Source organism: Ornithodoros turicata, chromosome 1, assembly GCF_037126465.1.
Source record: "Ornithodoros turicata isolate Travis chromosome 1, ASM3712646v1, whole genome shotgun sequence".
Classification (NCBI taxonomy): Eukaryota; Metazoa; Arthropoda; class Arachnida; order Ixodida; family Argasidae; genus Ornithodoros; species Ornithodoros turicata.
The window spans coordinates 169,640,401-169,667,480 of NC_088201.1; the positions used below are offsets into that span (position 1 = coordinate 169,640,401).

The window sequence follows — 27,080 nt, forward strand, 5'->3', positions numbered from 1 at the left end:
CTGACAATTTGGAGCTTTTTACTGTAAGGCTCTACCACATAAATGTGTTCATTCAGGGCGGACTTTCCTTCAACATTACAGGATCTTTATGGCTAAGAAATTGGAGCTCCATGCGTACCATTTTTACCGTTATGTCTCGGCAGCATTTGAGTGAGGCATTAGTTAACTGACAAATTATTAATGAACTTAAATGCATTCATTAACTTCTTAATTAGTGCATTCCACATTGTTTCTTTATAGAGGTTCTGTAGTACTTGTGTTCTGTGAAGTAGCAGCTAGCCCCTGTCTGTGCATTTCTTCTCTACCCTGCTCAATACATCACATATGTATATTATGGGCACTAATGGCTTCTTTTTTTGTTTCTAAAGCCGCAGTCCACAAACGTATGGATGTCCTCAGGCTGCCAGTGACAGATAAAGATATCACCGCTCGAGTGGGGCGGTATTTGACTTGTTCCGGGGACCGTGAGGGCGGCAGGAAAGAGCGCACTGAAAGGACTGAAGTGATCAAATAAAAAAATTTCGTTCACGTAACTTGCCTGTCGTGTCTTTCTGCATGCATTTGCAAATGGCCTATCTTGTTCAAACAGTGCCACATTCGACATTTCCGAAGTATGCATGCAAAACACAAAATAGGAAATAATGTTGGCCTGACAACGGATACAATGCGGAAAGTTGTGTTGAAACAGGACATCGGCCCAACTCTGGGGATGTTGCAAAAAAGATGTTGGGCCGACGTCGGGCGTGTCTGCAAGTTGTGTCGAAACAGGACATCGGCCCAACTCCGGGGATGTTGCAAGGTGTATATTGGGCAGATGTCTGGGATGTCGGCAGGAGCACATGAGGCCGATGTCGGTCTGACATCTGTGTGCTGCTTGGGGCTGTCTAGTGGACAAGGAATACTGGGAACTGGATCACAAGTTTGCACTATGTTTGTGGGAGGAGCTGCAATGATGGTTTGACAATATTCGTCTGATATGTCAATGATTGGTACATTCTTTGCAACCGCTAGGGCAGTGAAGAGGTGTTTTTGCTGTGGTTGTTCCGCTTGGTGATTAATGTATTTGTACATATCGCGTAGCCTGCCATTATCTTTTACACTGTCGTACAGTCGACGCCATGTGTCTTGGGTGAGTTTCTGTAGTTACCGTCGGAATTTGGCTTCGATCTTTTTTGCTATTTGTATGTGTCCTGGGAGTTTGGTTTGTTTAGCCTGCCGTTCGGCACGTCTTCTGATGGCACGAAGGCGTTCATAGTCACCATTCACAACATTTACATGGATTGGTACAACGAAGTTGCTTGTGTTTGATTTTAACTGATGCTGAATGTGTGTCGTGAGCTCCTGTATGTGCTGAGCGCTTTCAATGTGTTTGTCTCTTTCAGTACGGAACTTTCCCCAGCTGACCTTGGGGATTGAGCGTTTAACGCTGTATTTTTTGTGACCCGTGTAGCTGATGAGCAATAGAATGTGATCGCTGCCGTGAGATTCAATGTCAGAGACACATTGGATGTTATTTCGGAGTGTGTGTGTGATACAAGTGCGAGGTCCAATATCGCGTCACTGCAAGGGAACGTTGGCTGCCGTCATTTGTTATGGCAAGATCAGTGGATTCAATGAAATCGATGAGATCTGAGCCCCTTTTGTCAGTCTTGTGTGAGCCCCATGCTGTGTTGTGTGCGTTAAAGTCACCACACACTATGTATGGTGGGGGCAGAGACTGCACTGCTCGGCTGAGTTCACCAATATCAATGTTGCAAGATGGCTGTAGATATACACTGACTATAGTGATATTCGAATTTCCGAGGCGAACACGGCTGGCGCAGATTTCAGATAAGATGGTTCCTGATATTTGGAGTGGAACGTGTGGAATATCAGTTCTCACGAGCAGTGCAGCCCTGCTGGGCATACCCCGTCTGTCTGAATCATATATGCTATACTGTGGAATCCTGAGTGTGCTGGGGAAATCTGCCTTCTGATATACAAAGAATAGGAAATTGATATTTGGAAAGAAACTGCGTGAAATCCCCGACTTTTCCTTTCATCCAATGACAATTCCATTGAAAAATAGTGGTGCCGCTGTGTGGTACTTTGGGTGACTGCGTCTTTGTTTGTGGATTACCGTCCATAGTGGCGTTGGGATAGGAGGCTGAGAAGCTGAGGCTCCAAAGCTAGTACTTGTCTAACCTCTGGAACATTCTGAGAGCTCGCAATGGCTGCAATTAAGGCCTTGAGGGCCGTCATGAGGAACGGGATGATTTGGAGCACAAGCTGTGCACCATCAAGTGGACCAGGCGTGTTTGGGACAGGGGGAGCGGGCCTCCTTGGGGGCAGCTTTGGGGCCTCAGTTTGTGGTGGTCCTTTGTGCTGTAGAGGAGGTGGTGTTCCTCTACATGAGTCCTGACCGGCGATGATGGAATGTCCCAGCGGGCAGATGTGCGTGGCCTCACGCTAGGACGGTGCCGGTAGAACTGCCGTGCCAGAGCCGTAGCGCGTGGCAGCAGAGGCACGTCTTCGTCATCACACACGGGCCGCCACATCACTCCCCCCCTCAGACGCGGAGCGGTGTAGAGCTGGCGGTTGAGATTCCGCGTCGATACAGGAAGAGGAGGAAGACGGGCGACACGCAGTACAGGGACGGCTGGTCTTGCGTCTTGTGATGAGTGGGCAGAAGTGGCGGGCTGAACGGTGCGGACAAGAGCTGGCCGGGAGGGTTCCAGGGGCGGGCCAAAGCGGAGAGCATGCATGTAGGCCGAAGTGATAAGAGAGTGGGGCGACAGAACCGCGACCGGTTCGTGAGCGTTGAGCTCGTAGTGTTGTCACCACGGAGAGTGCCGGGGAGGACCATCGTGAAGCACGTGGAGACCGGGAGTAAACTCACTGTGGCCTCCGTGCGTGACCCCGGTTGAACGTTGGTCCTGGTGCCCCTTGACCGCAATTGGATGGACTGGACTGCCACTATGTTGCACAAAAGCCAGGTGGGAAGGCGAGGCGGGCAGGGTTCCTGGACCGCTGGCGTAGCAGATGCGGGTGGCGCGGTCGACAGCGGCGTACCGCGACCGGTACATGAGCGTGATGCTCGGGAAGGTGCCGCTGGTGGAAGCCCGAGGAGTGCCATCGTGAAGCGTGTGGCGACGTGACGCAGAGTGCGAGACCATGGCGACGTGATCTGGGTAGATGGGTAAGGTGGGTAGGACCATGGTGTGGCGCGGTCGGGCGTTGCGATGAGTGGAGCCGCGGTGAATTGCCGTCGTCGCCTAGCGGTTCCTCGGTAGAACGTTGCACCGTACCTTCGGAGGTGGACTTGCAGTAATTTGGGATGGTGCTTGGCCGAATTACGCCGAACATGGTGTTCATAGTTCGGGTCACAAAATGTAGAGGAGGTGTTGGTCCTCTACATGAGTCCTGACCGGCGATGATGGAATGTCCCAGCGGGCAGATGTGCGTGGCCTCACGCTAGGACGGTGCCGGTAGAACTGCCGTGCCAGAGCCGTAGCGCGTGGCAGCAGAGGCACGTCTTCGTCATCACACACGGGCCGCCACATCACTCCCCCCCTCATGTAGAGGAGGTGTTGGTCCTCTACATGAGCCCCGACCGGCGATGATGGTATGCCACGGAGAGGCGATGACGGTGGCCTATCTCCATGGCCGCGCCGGTGGAACTGAGGCGGGTGCTCCAGGCGCGTGGCCATCTTCGTCGTTGTCCACGGCCCGCTACAGTGCTCCCCCCCTCAGACGCGGAGCGGCGATAAGAAAGATAGAAGAATCACGTCTGTACCGGAGGGAAAGAGCAAGAGTGACCGTGGATGACGCGCACTGCTGGACATGTCCACGGGCGGCACAGCACACGTTGCAGGCAGAGGTCGATGAGTGGGGCGGGAGCGGCCGAAATGAGGTTTGCCAGAGATGAAGGTTGACGTCGTCGAAGGCGTGGTCTGGCGTTGGAGTCGTGGCCTGGGGTGCCGCAACCGGCACGGGAGCGAGAGCTCGTAGGGTCCCAGGAAGTGAGGCTGCGTAGCCGTGAGGATTGCCGAGACGCCGGCTGATGCGTGCCGTGGCGTCGGCTGCCGCGACTGCCGAAACCGGCAGGCGAGCACGTTGCTCAGGTGTCGCGGCCGGCAGCGAGTGAGAGTTGAGATGCAGAAATGAAGAAGAGGGTGGTGAGTGTGCCGGGGGCCGTGGATAGCGGTCCCTGGAAGCCTTGAATCGATGGTCGGTGGGCGGATGCGATGATCAGTGAGCGGTCGGGTCGTTGCGGGTCTGTCGGTCGGTCGGTACGGGTCGGTCGGGTCGTTGCGAGTCGGTCGGATCGGTAGCGTGGACAGAAGCGGGACGGGAGCGGTCGGCGTGTTGATCGGCGAGCAGCGGTCGTGATGTCGTCATGATGAGGAATGGCGGTGGCTTCCAGGGAGAGCGTGCCGTGGTAGTGCTAGTCGGTGGTGTTGTCAGAAATTTGGGATGGTGAAAGGCCGAATTGCGCCGAACATGGTGTTCTTCGTTCGGGTCACCAAATGTAGAGGAGGTGGTGTTCCTCTACAGTGCCATTGGTTTTCACTGGGTTGGGGTTTAGGATTTTTATCCCTTGTGTGTTCTTTTGGCTGCCTCTGTGGCTTTGGCGTGGGAAGCAGAGGTGCACTGAGAGGAGGGAACGCCTTTTTCGGTCGTTCTGGCACAGGGGGTGGAGTTTTGGGAGGTAGTGGTTGGACTATCTCAGGGTTTATGACACCCACGTGTGATCGCTTAACGTCACATGTTACTTTCTTTACTGCATCTACGGCAGCCTGGCGACGGGGGCATCCACAATAGTTGGATAAGTGTGGGCCGCTACAGTTGGCACACTTCCTTTCCTTTTTGGTGGTGCAGTCCTTGTAATTGTGTGGACCTGAGGAAGCTTTGCAGCGAAGCGGACCGCGGCAATTCTTAGCGAAGTGGCCGAACCTCTGGCATCGAAAGCACTGCGTTGGCGAAAGGAACTCCTGAACTGGGTATTTGTGAAAACCCAGGGGGACTTCAGTGGGTATTAGCATGTCAGATTTGAACGTGATGATGACGCTGCTAGTAGGACGGGACACGCTGTCTCCGTTCTCGTCAGTGTAGTAGGAACGTTGACGCCGGGATTCTGTGGCGCCAAGAGGATGAAGGAACTCCAACAGCTGCTCATCACAGTAGGGTGTCCTGAGGCCAGTGATTTTGCCTACATTGCGGGCATACGACTCTGGGATGCGCGTGGTGACCGCAATGTTTGCAAGGCACGTGAGAGCAAGGAGGGCTTTTGCGGCAGGAGGAGATCCAACAGTGATCGTGAGAGTCCCTTCGTTGGACATACGGTGATTGCGGATTCTCTCCTGGGTTGCCTGAAGTACCTCTTGTGCAATCAGGTTAGGGTTAGGTCATGCTGTCCCAAAGCAGACAATCAAAAAGCGATGGTGTATGACAAATCAAGTTTATTTGTCCTCGGGAACTGCCTCGAAAAAGCTACAGTACATATCTTTTTACGTCTTGTAACAGGATTCACTGGAGCTTTAGGTGCTTCGACAACGAAGGGCAGTTCAGAAGCCAACGCGTCGTTGTTGCCCATGGCTGCGGGATAACTGAAACAAAAAAAAATCTATTGATGATCCGTAACACTGCACGAAAATCACTGCTATGATAGGCAGTCGATCTTGATTTCGTATTTGAACACCAAAGCGCACTTGTCACAAATGCTCATACATCACAGTGAATGAACGGCTGCGACGTGCATGAGGGGCAACTAGCATAACCACACATAATTTGATTAGCGGCATATCGGAAACGTACAAGTTACGCAATGCACTGCACAATGAAACGCCGCTAACGTACCGAGTGACTCGTAAATGTTGTACGTAATACACTCAACGTGATAAACCTGCATTACTTCCTTCGGTCACAAAAAAGTAATCAAAGAGGTCTTACCGTTCACCTGCAGTGCGTCGGAAAGGGTGTAGATTTCCTCTCTGGCGATTTCTCCGTTCTCACATTAGCAGTTCGCCAAAATCTAAATCTAAAGCATTCAAAACCCTCAAACTACACCTAGCGTCTGCGTGCACAACGGTTCCAGTCCGAGAGAACACGCCTGGCCGGACAGACGCGATGTCTCCTCTGTCGTTTTTCTTTCTCCTCCGTTCGACCGACCGTTTGGATACGCGCGCCTCAATCAAATGACTCTCACCCAATCAGCGCGAGGGCAACTGACGCCAGTTCTTGGAGACCAATGAGCATCCAAATATTTATACATATAATACGCAGCCAATCAGAGATCTTCCGAGCTCGCGCGCCGGTGGCGACAATATTTTCGAGGCGGTGCGTTTCGCTTTAGAGCCGGCGGCTGGTGCATACACAGGGGTGGCATCCAACGCATTGCTCCGTAGACGAAAGCGTGCTGGGGGATCGCAATGCATCCTGGACAGGTCCTGGTCGCACGTCACAGCAAACGTCAAGGCGCACGTGACCTTAAAGATGGCGGTGCCCATGATTGGGGGCCAAACCGTTTGTAAACAATGCGGTTGTTGTTTCTGGACGACGTTTTGGATGTTTTTCGATCACGGTAATTATTTTTATCCACTAATCTCGCAGTAAAACGCGCAGTTTTACACATAAAGCCTCGTATTGTTGACAACTGCCAAAGATGTGATGACGACCGCTCGTTAAGACTTACCGAGCCGATGTGATGTACCTAAACTAAGGTGAAATGGGCTACCATGTTGCGGAAAAAGCACCGCATAGTTTACGCTGGCAAAATACGGTAATCTCTTGGTGTTATGACGGTGAAAATATGTCGGTAAGCGGCAAACCGACATGTAAACAAAGTCACATGACCTCAAAATGACAATCCCAACAGTTTTCTATGACGTGCGACCAGGACAAGATGGCAGTTTTGCCAAAAGCTTGAGGGTAGTTACAACAATGGCGGGTTTGTGTCACCCCTGTGGGTGCATACGGCGCTCGCACGACGGAGGCGCCTCTCTGGCCAATGGGGAGACACCTCGCGCGTCCCGCAAAATGCTGCGCCAGCGGGCGTCGGCGGAATGCTCGTGTCGTCTGCGGCGTGTACTCTCTTTACTGCTCTGTCTGTTTGTCTGTCTGTCTGCCAGTTCGCTCTCGGCTCTTGTCGAGTGAGGACGTGTTTTGGGAATCTCCTAACCTCGAGTTAGCGCCTCCCTGCCTTAACAGCCATTTTCAGGGCTATGTGCCTCGTTCACCCTTTTGTGTTTTTCTTTTTCTTTTACAGGAATGAACCTGGAACCGGATCCCGCCATGCTCCAACCGCCGGCGACCCCGTCGCGGGACCACGTGGCAGCGAAGGGCCCCCCGTCCACGCCAGCAAAACGTCCAAGGCGAGTCTCTCCTGACGACGTTTCATTTCGTTCCAGATCCCGCAGCACCAGCGCTACCAGCCACCTGCAAGACGACGACGTCGGCTTCGTCACAGTCGTGTACAAGAAAACAAGAAAGGCCGGCATTCCAGTGGTGTTCACGCCCGTGGACCCCCAGGTAAGTCTCCTCAACACTGACCCAAATGTTATTGCTGCCCAGGTACTCAAATCCACACAGGAACGAGTGAGGAATCACCGTTTCTCGCGGAACGGAAGCCTGACTGTGACGGTCACCTCGCTCCAAGCAGCCAAGGCCCTGCTCGGCGTCACGTGCCTCAGAAACACCGCCGTCACCACCTGGATCCCGGAGTCCTACGCCAGGAACGTGGGAAAGATCGTCGGCGTGAACTCCAGCTACACGGACGCACAGCTGCTGGAATACCTGCAACCCTTCGGAGCCATCGACGCCCGCCGCCAAGTACGCTACCGCCCGGACCCGGACAGCACAACCAGGACCCAGGCAACGAGCAGCCTCGACGTCACCTTCAAGAGCGACGTCGCCATTCCCGAGGAAGTGCCGCTGGGATTCAACAAGTACACGGTAAGTGAATACTTCTCACCCACCCAGTGTTATCGCTGCCGCGGCTGCGCCGGGAGCCATGCTTTCAAGGACTGCACGACGCGGAAGGAGCAACGGTACGCCAACTGCGGGGGTCCCCACCCAACCAGCTTCGGAGGCAGCCCCAAGACGAAGGCCGCCATCGCTGCAGTGAAGACGGAAGCCTGCGAGAACCGCCCGTCCCGGAGCGGCCGCATCAACCCCGCCGTCGTGAAGCCAACGCGCCCAGCACCCGTCCGCAGCGCCGAAGCCTTCCCAGCACTGCCGAAGCCAGCGACCCCTGCCAAGAAGCCCGCAGCAGCCAAACCGGCCTCAGGTAAGAACTCTTATACTAATGCTACCCCCAGAGCTTGGGATCTGCCCAGGGACCCTGCCCCGACGCAGAGACAGCCGCCGCCGACAGAGCCCCGAGGACGACGCTGGCCCCTCCCAAGCCTGCTGTACAGGAAGCTGCTGCCAAGCCAGAACCCGCACCTCCCCAAGGCGCCCAGCTGATGCTAATGTTGGTCCCCGTGCTCATCACAGCCTTCCGTGCCATGCTGGCTGCAATGCCTGCTGCCAGCAACATCCCAGAAGTCCAGGTAATGGAACCAATGCTAGCCAGTCTTCGTTCTACTTTCAGTTATGGACAGTAAGCCCCACCGAAGTCAACAACCCACCGCACCCGCCTTCCCACGCGTCCTGCAATGGAACTGCACTACGACCCAGGCTGGCCGAGCTCAAGCAACGCCTCACCAAGACCAGCTACAGCGTCATCTGCCTCCAGGAATGCAACATATCGGACACGATGGGGCTACCAGGCTTCATCATGTACACCTCTCCCAGCATACCACACGTCAGCCACGGCAGTCTTCGTCGCAAGGCACCTTGCACAAACTCAGCTGCCCACAGACCAGCTGTCGTCGCCCGTGGTCGAGGTTACAGCTGCGAAGGTAAGTTTTGGAAAGAACGAACTCACTGTCGCCTCTGTTTACATCCGTCCCAGCTCAACGGTCACGGTGGACCAGATACCTGACGACTTCCTGCAGCAAGTACAGTCCTCCCTGCTAGGCCCTCTGCTTCTCTGTGGAGACCTCAACGCGCATCACCCGCTCTGGGGTGTCTGCGACGCCGACTGCCGTGGCCGACGCCTAGTGCAGTCCCTGGAGGACTGCAGCCTGCTCGTCGCTAACACAGGTGAGATAACCTTTTACAGGCCACCAGTATCCATTGCTATCGGCATCACCCTGCACACCCCGGACGTTCCTGCACACTGGGAAGTTGGAATGGACAGCTGGGGCAGCGACCACTTCCCGATCGACGTGACCCTGGCATACAAACACCGGGCCCCGAAGCGTCGGACCACCATCATCGTGTGGGACTCCTTCCGAGCCTGCCTGGACGGAACCCCAGCCTCCCAGGACATCTGCGAGGACATCAGGACAGCCCCGCAACCAAGTCCGGGACAACGCCAGCAACTGGCCCGAAACCTGACCTGAAGTACTTCCGTCTGTGTGCTGCGAGGCGCCGCGCACACAGGGCCCCGCGTCGGAACCACTCCCCCAGGCGTCTGACGGCATACCGACGAGTTTCCGCCGCCCTGCGCAGATACGCGGTCACGCTGCAGCGCTCCCAATGGAAGCAGTTCTCAGCATCCCTGACCAGCAGCACATCGGCCCGGAAACTCTGGTCTGTCGTCAACGCCATGGGGGGGGGGGAGGAAGGCGAACACCTTCAGCTCCATGGCTCTAGCCAAAGGGTTGGCTCTAGCCAAAGGCCTGGAGGAGGTGGCAGAGGACTTCGCCGACTTGATCGGCGCAGGGAGGGACGTCCCCTCCACGGCGGCGCCTCCGGGATCCCCCACGGACCTGGACCACCCCTTCACGGCTGGAGAACTGCGCTTCGCCCTGGACCACCTGAAAGCCAAGTCAGCCCCTGGGATGGACGGACTCACCTACCAGTGCCTGTGGAACCTGCCGGACAAGACAACCTCATGGCTCCTGGACCTCAACAACCAGTGCTGGGACCAGGGCATGCCACCACTATCCTGAAAAGAGAGCGTCATCGTGCAGATATTGAAGCAAGGGAAGCCCCCGGGCGAACTGAGCTCCTATCGGCCGATATCGCTCACATCATGTTTGGCTAAGTTGACAGAGCGGTTGCTACACCGCCGCATTACATGGCTACTTAATTCCAAGTCCTTTTTCCCCCCTGCATGACAGGTTTTCGACTCAACCTTTGCTGCCAGGACTCTGTGCTGGACTTGGTCTCGGACGTGGACGCCGCTGCCCAATGCAAGTGCGAACGGCAGCGGTGTTCTTCGACATCAAAGACGCTTTCGACAGCGTCCCCATCAACACCGTCATGGACTCCCTCGTCAACCCTGGAATCGGAGGCAGGGCAGCTGCTTTCATTCACGCTCTACTTTCCGACCGCTCTTTCAGGGTCCGACTGGGATCGACGCTGAGCTCCCCACGTCCCCAGAACCTCGGTCTACCTCAAGGCAGTATCCTGAGCCCCCTGCTCTTCAACCTCGTCCAGGCTGGAGTCCCCAAGGCCCTACCAGCAACAACACCTCCCCTGCAACTCTCATCTACGCGGACGACATCTGCCTGTGGACCAACGGCAAGGACCCCTAGAAAGTGGGGAAGACGATCCAGAAGGGCGTGGATACTACGACTGAGTATATCCGTGGCCTCGGACTCACCCCGTCAGCAGAAAAGACCAGGGTCATGCTGCTTGGTTCCACGGCAAACTGGTGTACACTGCCCGAACCGATCCTGATGGAAAACACACCACTTGAACAGGTACGTGTCCACCGTTTTCTCGGAGTAACCTTAGAGTCCAGGTGTTCCTGGGCGCCACTCGTCATGGACCTCCAGACCAGATGCTAGACAACCCTGAACGTGACCAAGCGACTCAGCGGACGGCACTCCGGCTGCCCCCAGAGGACCCTCCTGACCATCCACAACGCCACCACAACCGCACGGATGCTGTTCGGACTCCCCTACGCCAAGCCCAGCAAATCAGCGCTGGAATCCCTGGAACTGCTTCACCATCGCGGACTGAAGCTGGCTCTTGGACTCCCACCTGGGGCGCGGAACGTCACTGTGTACGCCGAGGCTGCCGCTCTCCCTCTCCAACTTCGAGCCACCCAACACCTGCTGAACCAGCTCACCAGACTGAACAGGACAACAACCGGAAGGGCGTTACTGCAGCGTCTAAGGGACCGACAACGCAGCGGTTTTTCGTGTACACTTTTCACGCAGGACCAGCTGTTCCAACCCATCCCACTAGTCCCCAGTCCAGATGCTCCATGGAGGCACCTCGGGACCGCGATCCACACGACACTGCCAGGCCTGACACGGAAAAAGGACGTTCCGGATACGATGGCACAGTTCCTGGCCGCCGAACGCCTTCATGAGAGCTACTAGGACTACCTGCAGGTGTACACGGACGCCTCAGTCTACCCTGGGCGACGCGCCTGCGCCCTGGCCTGCCACATCCCAGCAACACAGTTCTCCTGAGCCGAAGGATTGTTCGGATCCCTGTCCTCCACGGAAGCAGAACTCCTGGCGATCACGGAAGCCCTGGACATCATCGCCAAGACGAGCGCCACCAAAGCGATGATCCTCACGGACTCTCGCGGGGCTCTGTCGAGGCTAAACAATCGTTATGAACACTGCCCTCTCTCTTTCAGAGCACACCAGAAGCTGCAGCTCCTCCTGGCATCCAGTCACCGCATCGTGCTGCAGTGGATCCCATCCCACAAAGGCATCCCCGGCAACGAGATGGCGGACTCCCTGAGCAAGCAGGCCACCACCAAGACCATGGTCCGACAGGCACCATCTACCACCAGCCAGGCTAAGAAGCGCATCGCCCTCCACGTGCGCGCTTCCAGCCGGACAAACCCACGGCGGATGGGACAGCACCCCCACCCTGCATCACACCCGGCCTAACCAGGGACGAGGCATCGCTGCTGCTCAGGCTCCGTGCGTCGTGCGCCTTCACCCGGGCGTACGGCTTCACGATCGGCCTGGTCGACGACCCACGCTGCGGAACCTGCGGTGTCCAGGAGAGTCTTGCTCACTTAATCACCCGCTGCAGAGATCTTCTTTTTCAGAACCTGTCCCGCGCCAGCATCACCGATCACAGCCTGGTTAACCTGGTCTACCCCATGGGCCCACGACACCATCGCCGACGTATCCAGAGGGAGCTGCTGCAGTTCCTGAGCTCTACCAGCCTGGACACCCGCCTGTAGCTGCCACCCTTCGGACTTCCACCGCCTGACGCTGCCTAGGACAGCATAGGACCCCAGGAGCTGCCAGGACACCAAAAGCCGCCCCTGACCTGACCCCAGGACCACTTCTCCAGCTGCCGCCGCCATCCTCCACCGCCTTACGTCACCCACGGCGTCGTACGACCCCTTGAACCTGCCCGGACCCCGAGAGCCTGATTGACTCATCCATACCCCCCAAGACCACCCCAGCAACCTTGGACCTCTGCCACCCCGACCACCCCTGACTGATTCCTTCTCTTCCCTCTCTTTCCCTCCCTCCTCTCCCACCCTTTTCCAAGCGGCTGAACAGACCTCCCCGTTTTCTCTCTACGCCACTCCACTCCGCCCCCACGTGTACTCGCTTTACTGTTCTGTCTGTCTGTCTGTTTATTTATTTATCAGTTTGTTTGTTTGTTTATTCATTTATATATTTATTTTTCCGTCCGTCCCATTCCCTCCGAAAACCGCAACGTAGTAGAGCCGCGTTCTCCAAAATTCAACTCCACACCGCTTCTACAAGCCATTCCCGCTACGCGCCGCTTCTCTCTTTCTTGTTATTGTCGTTGTTAGTATTATCGTCACTATCATGACAGCGGTTATCATTGCTCGTAACCATGCAGTAGTCCCACAAACTAGGCGCGAGCTGCTTGGTTTATCTCGTCGCCGAAATACCAACGTAACCGCGTGCCGGGACAACCAAAGCGCGATGGAAATGCGTTGTTGCGTTGTTGGTTCGAGTACCGTGGCTGGCTAACCTTTTCACTGGCATCCTTCAACAAAAGCGCGTTCAACTGCGCTCGTCCGCGAGCGCACGATACAACTAGTGGAGTTAAGCATGCCCTCTCGCCATCGGTCATGCCATGCTGAATACGCCGGTTCTCGTCCGATTACCGAAGCTAAGCAGCATTGGGCTCGGTCAGTACTTGGGAGGGTTCCCACCTGGGAACACAGAGTGCTGATGGCATCCTTTTCTTTTTTTCCTAGTCATTGATTGTGTCCCCATGATTTTCGCTGCCTGCAACTGTGCCTCCTGTTATGCTTTTTATTCCTTTAATTTCCACGATTGTTTTCGCACTCCGCGCGTCAGTAGCGGGAGCGCAACGGTTGCAGCTTCGTGCGCAGTGTGTTTGCGTATTTATTGATTGATTTGTTGTGTCTCTATCACTCCCGCTTGTCTGCTAATTTATGTCGCTCCCTCCCTTTTTAGTATTATTATTATTCTGCCGTGGCGTCGCACCACACAAAACGGCGCCCACGAAAGAAAAGAGAGCACACCGGTAAATAAATACATACATAAATAAAGAAAAGCAAAGAGTCAGGCGCGCACAGACAGACGCGCGCGCACACACACACACAAGAGCTTTTGGGTTTTTTCTACATGGGTCAGATGGGTCAATCTTCTGTTTCTCCATTCAGGATCCTGATATAGTTGATCGATCTGAGCCTTTGTAATTTCCCGGATTATTGCTCTGTTGTCTGACTTTGAAAGAGGTATTGCTGTTGTTGTATCTAACGCGCGTGCGTCGCCAGCTGCTTTATCAGCTATTTCGTTTCCAGGTATGTTGGTGTGCCCTGGGATCCACTGTAGAAGGACTGAGTGGCCAGCATAGATTGAGCTTGTATGGAATGTGCGTATTTCCTTCTCCAGGGAGGGACATTCTGACTCTTTGGGAGAGGAAACAGCTGCTATTGCAGATTGGGAGTCAGTGAGTATAGCCCATTCTGTGGGGTGTTCTTCTGTTTGGATAAGTTTGAGGGCGGTGAGGATGGTGTGCAGCTCAGCTGCTGTTGAGGAAGTTCTGTGGCTTAGCTTGTGGGACAGGATAGCCTCCTTGTGTGGGAAATATACTGCAGAGGTTGAACCCAGATCTGTAGTGGAGCCGTCTGTGTAGATGAGCGTTAGCCTATCCTGGAGCTCAGCTATCCTTTCAAGTCCTAGCTGTGTGACTACAGATGTTGCTGTTTCTGACTTTTTTGGCATCCCGGGGATTCGTGACTGGACTTCAGGTGTTGTGAGCCTCCGTGGTGGCATGGTATCCCTTTTTGCAGGTCGGAAATCCGTCGGCAGGTATGGATGGAACTGAAGCATTGTTTTGCTCGCTTCTGAGCCCATTCGCTGGGTGCCAGGATTGGCTAGAGGATGCTTAACGTGCGCGGTTTTATGACGTAGATGTACCTTTAGTGTGTGATAAGCAAGGAGATGGGTATTTCTCGTGCTTCTTCTAGGAGTGCTGAATGTCTTGTCGTGTGAGGGACTCCAAGAACAAGTCTCAGCCCTGAGGCCTGAGTTTGGCTGAGTTTCTTAAGATTTGTTTTAGCCACCCGCAATAACAAAGGTAGACTGTATCTCAAGTTGGAGAGTATTAGAGTGCGATAAATCTGCATTAGGATGTGCCTCGGGGTCCCCACGTAGGTCCTGCCATCCCTATTGAAAAATACTTCAGAAAATCTCATAGAAACATAGCATTCCTTCAGAATTTCTTACAGAAGCGTCTTCGTCTCTCTGAATTTCCCACAAAGGATGCAGATTCGAATACATATCATCACAGGCACACCAATGTAAAAATATCCTGTGGGATAATTCAGGGTCTGGCCTTGTGATTTCTATGAGAAAACAGCGCGATTCAGAAACAGCGTTTATTCCAACTGCCAGCAAGTTCGTTAGTCTGCTTTGAAACGATGAAGCGCATGGACGCAGCTAAGCATCTCATGCAAATCTCACCAGGAATTCAGGATTTTCGTCGCTTTTGGGGTATGTAGCACGTGTGTGTGTGGTATATATTCGTCCGTACTACGCATTCTCATTCTTTATGCGTCTTTACCCCTGTTCGCACGTACTCTGTGGATCGGAAGGTAGAATGCAGTGAGATGGTTATAGCAACTGTGCTTTGGGCAAACGGTATGTTACATATTTCTATGCCTATCTCTCACGCACACACATGTTGTTTTAACCGTGCTTTTTAAAATGCTGTTTCGTCTAGGTTAAACTCGGAAGAAGCGGCAGCCAGCGGGAAAACGCATTGGATTCGAGTACGTGGTCGTAACCCATTCTCGTCTCGAGAAAGTTGGATGATGCTTTTACGGAAGAAAGCCTACGCGTTCCCAATGTGCGAAACATAAACTTGTCATAATCACATGAAGAAATTTCTTGGTCGTCGCATTGGACATTTCAAGTACGTGTACAATGCGTTGGGTCATGCCTTTCTGAACTTACTGGCTGGGCCACAAATGTTCTGCAACATTCCTTACAGTGACGGCATGCGACTTACTCTCAATACTTCTCAGCAAGTAAGTATGGGATCCTTCAATTATCATACGTGGCAGTGCAGCTTTCTTAGGATGTTTCTTGCAAGGTGGCCCATTACACTTTCTCAGAGGCTTTCTTGCGGGTCTCGAGGCCTGTATGAAATCCTGTGAGAAAGCCTCACAGGCCACCCTGTAAGAAGCCCTGTAAGAAAGCTGCATTGCCCCTGCCTGTAAGAAATCCTCCCTGGAATCCTACAGGATCCCTGTGAGAAACTCTGAGGGAAATTTTGTAAGATTTAGTCTCATAACCTCATAGAAATTCCTTCAGCAGTCTGAGAGATTTCTTTTGTAAGATTTTCTGAAGTATTTTTCAATAGGGATACTTCTAGGGATGTTCATGTATCCAGCTGTTTTTCGTTGGATGGAGCGTATTTCCGGTGCCCAGCTGAGGAGTCGGTCTTTTGTAACCCCGATGATTTGTGCTTTGTTTTGATTGCTATTGGAGTGCTGTTTATTTTGATAGGGTACTTGTGGAATGGACGTTGTGTGAACGGTAGCATGACCGCTCTGTCTATTGAGATGTTCATTCCACGTAAGCTGAGATAATGCGCAGTTGTGCTCACCGCCGCTTGTAGGCGGGCCACGAGACTGAGGCGTTGTGGTGAGCAACCCATATGCATATATCATCAGCGTAGATATAGCATGGCTGTGTTGAACAGTATTGGACTTATGATGCCTCCTTGAGTGACTCTTGTGTTTACCTTGTGTAAGGAGCTGTCGCCATCTGTAGTTGCCATGTATATTTGTCGGTTTGTTAGGTAGCTGTTTATGTATTGGTACAGTCGGCCTCTGATTCCAATTCGCAATATGTCCTTCAGAATGGCAGAGTGTGCTATGGAATCGAACGCCTTTCGAATATCTAGGAAAACTGCAGCAGAAAAGTTCCATACGGATTTCTGGTGTTGGACTGATGAGATAATATCTATTAAAGAGTCTATTGTGCCACGGTGTTTCCTGAAACCCGTCATACATTCTGGATATATGTAGTTATTTTCTAGGAACCATTCGAGACGGATTTTGACCATTTTTCCAAGACCTTGCCAATACAGCTATTAAGTGCAATTGGCCTGAAAGCGTCCAGACTGGTTGGCAGTTTGTCTGGTTTTTGTATTGGTCTGATGTTGGAAATTTTCATTCGTCTGGTATGTTTCCCGTTTCCCATATGTTGTTAAAAATGCCCAGGAGGTGCCACAGGGCTTCTTCACCTAGATTTCTTAATGCTTCATATGTAATGTCGTCAGGTCCGGCGGAGGAGTGCTTTGGACAGGTCTCTAATGCTCTCCTAAGCACACTGAGTGAAAAATCATCATCCAGTTCGTTGTGTTTCTTTGTTTTGGTTGCAGGCAGCTCTGGGTACTCAGAGGGAGAAGGCGTGCAGCCTGCCGTGAGTGTTTGTGGCAGTATTGATCTGCGAGCTGAAGAATGGGAGTGCCGGTGGAAAGGGAAAGTGCAGTAAATGGCTGTTCCTGTTGTGGCAAGTCTCGTTTCCGTTTTACGTGTTGGTAAAGTTCTGTCAGAGTTCATTTTTTGCAAAGACCCTCACTGAAATGCTTCCATGTGTTCTGTGACAGTTTTTGCAAGAGGCGGCGGATTTTTGCTTGAATTTGATTAGCTTCACGTATGTGTACAGGATTTTTTGTTTTCCTAGCACGTCGTTCAGCCCTCCTCCTGGCGACCCGAAGGCGCTCGTATTCTCCATTAATGTAACCCACACGTTCAAGGACAACAAAGGATTTAGTGTTCTTGGTGAGACAGTCCTGGAGCAGATTTATGAATTCCTGAGGATCTGTGCTCCCCTCAGTGATGTTCTCTGCATCGCAACGAAAGCGTCCCCAGTTTATTTTTGTGACTTTGCGTTTGCGCGCTTTTAGTGATTGGCTCGTAATTGTGAGCAGGAGAGGGATATGGTCACAGCCATGGGTTTCAATGTCAGTGACACATTGGATATTTTGGACTATGGATTGAGAGACCAGAGTCATGTCGAGAACTGCTTCAATTCTGGGAAAGGTTATGGCGCGGTCGCTATTGATGCAGAGGTTTGTTGTACACATGAGCTTTTCTATATCAATGCCCCTGTTGTCAGTTTTCTTAGAACCCTAGTTTGTGTTATGTGCATTAAAGTCTCCACATAGTATGTGTGGAGGAGGCAAAGAGTTGACGGTAGCTATTAAGGAGGATTTATCTATGGGACATCTAGGTTGAATGTACACACTTATGAGAGTTAGCTGAAGCTTACCAAGGCGGATTCGAAGAGCACAACGTTCCACAGTGTCAGAAGAAACAATAGAAAGGACAGTGTGAGGTATGTTATTTCTAATGAGTATGGCGGACCGGCTCGGAGGATTTGCTTTGGCTGATTCATAAAGAAGATATTCAGGAATGGAGAAAGGCTTGGGGAACCTGGCTTTAGAGATGCACAGTATTGGGAACTTATGGCGATTCACGAACTCCGTGAAATCTCCGATTTTGCCACTAATCCAGTGCGAGTTCCATTGAAAGATGGTTGTGCTGGAGTACCTGTTTCTAGTGAGAGGGTTGTGTGTGGGAGTCAGGCTTTTACTGCCCATGTTGTTTGGAAGAGAGGATGTCGAGGAGTTGCGTCTCAAACGCTAAGGCCTGCTGTACCCAAGGGACAGAACGGGCATTTGGCATTGCAGCTACACAGTAAATTCAAAAACACCCTTTCTGGGTAAAAAAGGTGTTTTTAAGCAAATACACCTTTTTTAATTCCACAAGGTTAACCAAACGCCGCAAAAAGGGTGCTAAAAAGGTGTAAGAAAATACACTCTTTATTACACCAAGTGCTGTATCAAAAAGGGTGTTTTTATGCGTTTACACCCTTCAAGTAACACTGGTGTCGAAAAAGGTGTTTACGTTATATACACCCTTTCTACACTGGTATTGAAAATGGTGTTTTCATTCGTGAGAGAAAAAATTACATTGGCTTGACAGCTCCGCTCATTAGGTAATCACATCATAGACGATAGCTTGAGTTGAAAACACAATATTTGACAGGGAGGGATGTCAGGAAGCTCGCTAATATCTTTGACTCGTTACAGGTGTACGTGTTAATTGCAAAGACACATTTTCATCACCGTTACAGACGAGTTTTGTCGCACTAAGCTTAGCGAACGTACTCCAACGAACTGTATTTCAGTATATGATCAATCTGGTACGCCAATTTAGGCTACCGGGGATGCCCGGGCTCATTACTGGCATCGTCTGAAGATGGCAGCATCGTAACGCCGCTCATTTCACGAGCACGGACGGCGTTACGATGTTGCGATCTTCATCTCTTCCCTTACGCATGTCCAACTGTTTTGCTTTCATTTTATTTTAATTGTTTTTTTTTGCTCACCCAGTGTTGCTAGGACGATGAGGGTTGCCAGTGACGCGCTGCGCTCCAGTTTATTTTCTGCGGGGGAACCACGGCTGGAACTGTGCCGTCTCTATAGGGTGGTTGTTGCCATACAAGCAAAAACATCGGACTGCATGGCTCGGCATGCTGCCGCGGGAGCTTACATCCTTTCGAAAGGGTGTAAAAGTGTTAAACACCCTCCTAAAAGGGTGTTTAAAGGGTGAAAAACAAGGCATTTTCAAGGAAAAGCACCCCTTCAAAGGGTGTTTTACACAGAATACACCCTCTAAAAAGGGTGTTCCAGACCATACGGTGTAAAAAGTGGTAGTGTGAGTTATAGGACAAGCCATTTACACCCATAAGGGTGTTTTTCAGTTTACAGTGTATGATAGCCTTGAGTGCCGTGAAAATGAAAGGGATTATCAGGAGGACCAGTTGGGCCCCATCCGGCGTAGGAATCTGGTATGCGAGTAGTCAGAGCCAGATTGCCTAGGCATGTGAGGCTCAGTAATGCTCTAGCGGCGGATAAAGAGCCAACAGTGATCACAAGGCTGCCATCTTTACAGATGCGCTAGCTCTTTATCCGCTCTTGTGTTGCTAAGAGCACTTCACTAGCTAGGGTGTTTGGGTTTACGGTTAAGAAACAACCATCTTTCTTAACGGGAGTTAGAATGACGGAAATTCCGCCTTTCCTGGTCTTTTTATGGGCAACCGTTATGAAGGGAGTCTCATCATTACCCTCATTCATTTTTTGTGGATCCTCGTTTGCGATTAACGACTCAATGGAGGAGTTCTCTGATTCAAAGCGAGGTCTCTTAGGAGTGGAGGCTGTCCCACCTGCTACATTTGAAGAGGTCGGGTCGCCGCCTTCCTTGGAAAGTTCCATGGCTGTGGACATCTTCGGCTGTATGATAGCCTAAATTCACACGGGCGCTCAGGTTACACTGCACACACACACACTCGCCCCAGTAGACAGCTGGGGCTGCACACGCAAGATGGATGGTAGCACTGAAAAGTGCTTGTAGAATTCCCCAATGAGCGACGGAGTCACAAGTGCATACAACCGTCCCAAACCGGGACTCATTCTAGAAGAACTTTATTCCTTTTTCGTCTTCTTCCCCCACCTAACACCGTCGGCCCTTCTTCCTCGTCCACATTACTCCCCCGCTGTTGAATCCATCCCTCCGTGGATGGTACGGAACGATATTCCCTATGGATGCTTTCTCTTCGGTTCCCTTGGATCCCATAGTGCTGTTCAACGAAGCAGGGCCCCTGAAGGGGCTGGGAACACTTCAAAGACGCTGGTTCAGGCCTTCTTCAACGCTTTGCACGAAGGTTGGGGTGGCATGATGGCAGTGCTTCCAACAACGTACTCGAAGTGGAATGTCTATCTATCTATCTAAAACTGAGAGGGGGTTGGTGCTATTTGGTAGCCATTGGTGGCACCTGCAGCTCCACTTCTGGGATGTTGAGTGATGTATATCACTTCACTGCTGTCACTTGTGATGCTCTGTTCTGGGCATCACTCTTGTCTTTCACAGTTTTGTCCTGGTCTTCTTCATGCGGTGCGGTATGGGGTTAGAAGGTGGTAGATATTCCGGTGTCCTTAAAGGGACTATGAAATTTCCCGAACCCCCATACTTTTTTTCGATGGAAACTGTTCTTCCCGCAGAGAAACTAATATGCCACAAATTTTTCCGGACGAAATCGCTCCACTCTGCGAGGAGCGCGCGCTGGAAATGTCTCTTACGCGTTCCTCCTCTCCCGCGCATATTTCCCTGCCGATGGTGTAACTGTACGGACCGCTCTTCGGTTCCCCGTTACGTCACCGGTGTTGCACAATGGCAAGTAATGCAGCGAGCTCGCGCTGTGGCTGCCGCCACTGCCGAAATCTGCCGATCGCTCGAAAGCTGCTGTCATGGAGATTTCCACTCCCGATGAACGCATACGCGGGATCCTACGGCGCATGCTCCTGGCGGGATTCCTCGGCTCGGCAACACGTCACGATGACGTGTTGCTGAGCCGGCCGTGGTCGCGTCAAGTTACCCGTTGTGTCTCCGCTCGGCAGCTCGTCACGGCGCGGCGCCAGCTGTCCTCCCTTCGCCGCTCCGTTTAAATTCGCTCCCGAGAAATCCGCTCGCGCGACGAAAGTAAAATTTCGGTTCTAGACTCAGAAAAATGTCTTCTTTCGAACGAAACGAAGAAAAAGATCGTTTCATAGTCCCTTTAAGAAAGGTGCGGAGGGCTTTAGTTGTCCTGTTGTTGTTGACTGGGCCATGCGCCAAGCAGCTTGACAAAACTGAATGGTCGCCGATCCATTTTGTTGATGGTTGCTTGGAGTTTATCCCTTTGTCGCTGGAAAACAGGGCACTGCATGATGACATGAAGAGTATCCTCTGGAGTGTTGCAAGCTGTGCAGAGCAGGGTCGGTGAACTGCGCATCTGGTAGAGGGTCGTTTTGCTGTAGAGCGCACCAAGCCGGATTCTGTGGAGGGAGGTTTGAAGTCGTCTGTCGAGCCCTCGTGGAAAGGTTGTGGCCAGGTCAGGGTCGATGTGGCTGAGGTAGTCGCCTGGCCGGAGGTTGTTGCGCCACCACAAAATCGATCGTTGCTGCGTCCCCAGTTCGAGGTGGCGTTTGGCGTCAGCCTTCGTGAAAGGTATGGCACTTAGCCTCGTCTTTTCGAGTGCTCCCTTCGTTAAGATGTCCGCATCCTCATTGCCGGGGATGCCGCAGTGTGAGGGGATCCACTGGAATGTCACACTATGGCCTCCTTGGGTAGCGTCGTCTGTGGCGGTCAATATTCTGTAGAGCAGGAAATTTTCGGTGTCTCCTCTGATGATTGACTGCAGTGATGGCTTAGAGTTAGTGCAGATCAGCCAGTCTGCTGGGCTGCACGTCTTTATGTAGCATACGGCCTTAAGGATACCGTGCAGTTCTGAGGCAGTTGACGACGTCCTATGGGACAGCCTATAGCCTTTCCTGGTGTTACCAACCACTACACCACTGGCCGATCGTCCTTCTTTCGTTGATCCGTCGGTGTAGATGACGTTTTCACTCGCATGGCGTTCCTCCATATATGTCATCGTGAGGGTCAGCAGTACAGATGCATCGATTTCAGATTTTTTGGTGATGCCTGGGATTGTGTCGTGGACTTTGGGCCTGTGCAGGAGCCAGGGCGGCCTGTCTTGCTTCAGGGTGTGGAGTCTTCTTTTAGGAAGCTGTCTTTGGAGGCGTTTGAGCGTGCCGGCTGCACTAGATTTGTACCGGCTTTCAATTTTCTTGATGAGGCTGTGGCCGGTGTGCCTTGTCAGTAAGCGGATCAGCTGTCTTTCTTTCTCTTGGCTTCTCAGGACAGTTGCAGGGGGTTCACGGGCTTCAGCGATGACCAGGGCGGCTCTTTTTGTCCTGGGAACACCGAGGCACACTCTCAGGCTTGCTGCTAGGATGCTGTTGAGCTTGTTTTCCTGCGTAGGGGTGATGCTGTTGAGGTGGAGGATGCTAGGAGCCAGGCTCTGTCGGATGAGTGCTTGGTGGACGTTGAAAAGTGCCTTGGTGCTGCCCCACCCGTGGCCTGCGATTATCCTCATGATGTTGGTGTACGTCTTGGTGTTGTTTTTCAGCTTTTTTAACTCTGGGGTCCAGGCTAGCGTCTTGTGCAGTTGACGCCCAAGAACCTATGGCTGTTTACTCGCACGATTTCTTCTCCTCGTATCTTGAGGGTGAAGTTCTTCAACCGCTTCTTAGTGAAGGGGATGTATACAGTTTTGTCCGATGAGAGGTCAATTGCTCTTTCTTGGAAGAAGGTTGCAGCTGTTTCCAGTGCTAGCTCAAGGGTCGCTTGAAATCGGCTGGGATAACGTCCGTACGCCCACATGCAGACGTCGTCGGCATACACAGTGATCTTCACCCCTTTTGGCAGCAAAGGGATCAATTCGGCCATGATGATGTTGAACAGAGTGGGGCTCATCACTCCCCCCTGTGGCAGGCTCTGCTGAGATGACACTGGTACTGTATTGCCTTCTCTTGTCCTCATCACAACTGTTCTGTCACAGATATACTGGGAGATCCAGGTGAAGGCGCGGCCTCCAACTCCTGCACGAAGAAGTCCCTGGCGCACATGGGGATGGCTCACCCTGTCAAAAGCCCGCCGTAGGTCTAGGAATGCCGCCAGGGTGATGTAGGAAAGGGCCATGTTGTGCTCAATGTCGGAGATGAGGTCAGTTACACAGTCTGAAGCACAGCGCGCTCTTCGAAAACCAGAGAGTTCTTCCCGGAAAAAATTGCGTTTTTCCAGCCACCACTGCACTCTTGTGAGCACCATACGTTCCATTGTCTTTCCAACGCAACTCGTTATGCTTATCGGACGGTAGGAGTTCACTTCAGTTGCTGGCTTGCCTGGCTTTAGTACAGGAATGACTTGTGCGGTTTTCCACTCTTGTGGAAAGTTCCCAGACTGCCATATTTCGTTGAAAAGCGTCAGAAGGTGCTCCGTGGAGGTCGGTCCGAGGTTTGTTAGATGCTTATACGTGATTTTGTCAAGTCCGGGGGCAGATTTCTTGGTAGCAGCCTTTTGAATTGCTTGGGTGAGCTCTGAAAGGGTGAAATCTGCGTCCAGTTCAGGGGACGCAGTTGGCTGGGTTACGTTGATGTGAACAATCGCAGCCCTTGCAGACTGTGTGTGAAGTGGGTTTGAGGCAGCGATTGATGGTCTTGTTACTGTTGCTAGGAATTCCTGGGCAATCGATTCTTCAGTGGCTCCGTGCATGAGGGCTATGGCGCGGAAAGGGGAGAGCGGCTTTGGGAGTGACTTTAGGCTTTTGGTCCACAGCTTCGACGGGTGGGCCGATGGTTCCAGTGCAGAGCAGGTGTCTGTCCAGTTTTTCTTGACCAGCGCTTTTAGTCGCCTACGAATTTTTTCACGAAGGGCGTTGGCCTCCCTCCAGTGGGCTGAGTCTCCCGAGCGTCTGTAGCGGCGCTCAGGAACGTAGGTGAGCAGTCATTCAGCACCGCTAAATCACATTTCATGAAAAGCTTTTCCAGTTGACGGCCTCTGCGGTCCGTTTTTCTACTGCCCCATAAAGGTGAGTGAGCATTGATGTCACCACAGATGATGGCGGGGTGCACAGAGGGAGGATGTCACTGTCCTTATCGCATTAAGGTCAGTAGCTTGTCCTGGAGGCATATACACTGCAATCACTGTGAAGCTTCTCGAAGAGGTGCGCACTTTGACGGCGACGTAGTCAATCATGGTGCTCGTCGCTGCCTGGAGGAGCACCCATTGGATATCCTTTCCCACGGCAACTAACACACGGCTTTTAGCACCTGGACACACATATATCCCATGATTGGCTATCCTGTGGGAGGCAGGAACGTCGGCTTCCACAAACGCAAGCACAGGTATTGGATAGCGATGTAGGAAATTGCGCACGTCACTTGATCGGGCCTGTAAGCTGTTGCAGTTCCACTGCATAATGGTAGCACGCTTGCACACTTTATCAATGACTGGTTGAGTGATGATTCGTAGAAGGTCTGCCTCGAAAGTCTGGACTTGTTTCACCTCGGGAAGTTCTTTGGCGTTGGGCAGACTTGCAACCACTGCTTTGAGGGCTGCTAACAAGAAGGGGATGATTTGCAGCACCAGGGAAGACTCAGTAGGTGCGTCTTGTGCATGGCTGGGGCGTGTGCCGCGTCTACTTGCGGTTGCGGGGGGCTGTCGCTGTTCTGCAGGCTGTGCAGCATCCCACACACTTCTCGGGGGCTGTGGTGCTGGTTGGGATGAGGAGCTTTTCCCAGAGAATTTTCTTTGACGATTCACCTTCGGCGGCCTTTGCGGGAGCGGAGGAAATTGTTCCTGTGAGTTCTGGGAAGATAATGGCAGATGCATTGCTTGTTGCTTGTTTGCGATGGCTTTGGATTGTGCCGTTGTTGTGGCCTTTTCACGTCCCGTCTGCTGCTTGGGTGTAGGCTCGCCATAGGCTTCAGCTTTCACTGCTGCGAGGGCAGCTTTACGGCGCAGACGGCCGCCGTACGTGGCAGCGTGAGAGCCCCATGGCAGTTGGCGCACTTCTTTTCCCGTCGTGAGGTGCACTCACGGTGGTTGTGGGGTCCGGCGCAGATTTTGCATCGGGTTGAACCTCTGCAGTTCTTGGCAAGGTGGTCGAATCGCATACAGTTGTGGCATTGTGTCGGCGAAAAATACTCGTGAACCCTGTAGGTGTCAATGGATTCGGGCATCTTGATGTCAGACTTGACAGTGAGGATTATGCTAGCTGAGTTTTTCACTTGCATTTCACCACTGTCACGTTCACGGAAGGCTTTCTGGCGCCGCATGTCAATCACTCCGATGGGACGCAGGAACTCGAGGAGTTTCTCGTCTGTATAGCGGGCACGTAGGCCCATCACCTTGCCAACATTCCTGGCGTAGGAATCGGCAACACGGGTAGTCACGGCAATGGCAGCTAGGCTTGTGAGTGCTAGGAGAGCTTTTGCAGCAGGCAAGGAGGCAACGGATACGATGAGGCTTCCGTCCTTGGCGATGCGCTGGCTTTTGATCGTCTCCTGTGTGGCTTGGAGGACCTCTTTTGCTATGACGTTGGGGTTCGCGTGCAGGAAGGATTCACCCGAATTCACCGGGCGGAGTATGACGGGTATCCCAGTTTTTCGGTTTTTCTTGTGAATAACAGTGACGAAGCCGTCGTCATCTTCCATGTTCTCGTGCTGGCTCTCCTTGTCGCGGTTCTGACTAACAGAGCGTGACGAGGCTTCCGATGAAGAACTTTCACTCCTCACCTTGCGCGTCTTCTTCTGGGGAGTCGGCGGAGTCTCGCCTCCTTGTACCAATACTCGAGTAGGGGTCCCTCGCCTTCGGGCGTGCTCGGGAACCATGTCGCTAGCCATGCTTTTCAGCTGGCCTGCTAGTAGCACAGGAAACACGATAAATGAAGCCCTGAGAAGGGCTGTTTACTGGGTATGGGGACCGCTTGCGTGCAAGCGGGCCTCCAAGGCAGGGAAGTAGCGAAACACGTCTTCACTCAACCAGAGCGAAGAGGGGAATGTGAGAGTGGAACCATCCGCCGGAAGCTGCCGTTTACGCAATGGTCCAGGGAAAATGGCGGGCGCCCAAACCACGTGATCTCGAAGAGCCACTCACAGCGTCCCCGAGCTGCTGCGCGGGAAAAAAGCTGAGGCCCAGTGCGCATGCGCAGACCGACCTCCTTTCCCAACCTCCTTCCCCTTCTCTGCTCGGGTTTTTCGTCTCTCCTCTCGTCCCCCCTGCCCCTCCAGACTTGTCCGTTGGTTTGTTTGTCTTCGGCGCTTGCTGTCTTGCTGTAGAGCAACGATCATGCTGTCCCGAGGCAGAGAATCAAAAAGCGATTGTGTATAACAAATCAACTTTATTTGTCCTCGAGAACTGCCTCGAAAAAGCTACAGTACATATCTTTTTACGTTTTGTAACATGCTTCACTGGAGCTTTAGGTGCTTCGACATCCAAGGGCCGTTCAAAAGCCAATGCTGAGCTATGTGCGTCGTTGTTGCCGATGGCTGCGGGAGAACTAAAACAAAACAAAAAATATATTGATGATCCGTAACTCTGCACAAAAATCACTGCTATGATAGGCAATCTATCTTGATTTCGTATTTGAACACCGAGGCATTTGTCACGAATGTTCGTAGATCACAGTGAATGAACGGCTGCGACGCGCATGAGGGGCAACTAGCATAACCACACATAATTTGATTAACAGCATATCAGAAACGTACAAGTTACGGCAATGCACTGCACATTGAAACGCCGCTAACGTACCGAGTGACTCGTAAATGTTGTACGTAATACACTTAAAGTGATAAACCTGCATTACTTCCTTCAGTCACAAAAAACTAATCAAACTTGTCTTACCGTTCACCTGCAGTACGTCGGAAAGAGTGCAGGCTTCCTCTCTGACGATTTCTGGGTCCTTTGGAAGTGCAGGGATTCCATGTCATGTTCGTCTTCTCGCTGTTGTGATGATCAGGTGGATGTGCCATTCCGTTCTCACATTAGCAGTTCGCCGCAATCTAAATCTAAAGCATTCAACACCCTCAAACTACCCCGTAGCGTCTACGTGCACAACGGTTGCAGTCCAAGAGAACACGCGTGGCCGGACAGACGCGATGTCGTTCTTCTTTCTCCTCCGTTCGACTGCTTCCGTTGAGCGGTTCGCGCGTTC

General features: G+C 52.4%; 2 protein-coding genes and 1 pseudogene across 2 annotated transcripts; 2 read left to right on the plus strand and 1 right to left on the minus strand.

The window, feature by feature from the left end:
* Nucleotides 1-11,555: 11,555 nt before the first annotated feature.
* Nucleotides 11,556-11,888, plus strand: LOC135389619 (uncharacterized). Its single transcript, XM_064619655.1, has one exon. It carries the CDS (start codon nucleotides 11,556-11,558, stop codon nucleotides 11,886-11,888), a length of 333 nt encoding a protein of 110 aa, XP_064475725.1.
* Nucleotides 11,889-13,053: 1,165 nt separating this feature from the next.
* LOC135379911 (5S ribosomal RNA) lies at nucleotides 13,054-13,172 on the plus strand (annotated as a pseudogene).
* A 7,947-nt stretch (nucleotides 13,173-21,119) lies between these two features.
* Nucleotides 21,120-22,460, minus strand: LOC135389625 (uncharacterized). The gene has a single exon (XM_064619662.1). The coding sequence runs from the start codon at nucleotides 22,458-22,460 to the stop codon at nucleotides 21,120-21,122; it is 1,341 nt and encodes a 446-aa protein (XP_064475732.1).
* Nucleotides 22,461-27,080: the final 4,620 nt, after the last annotated feature.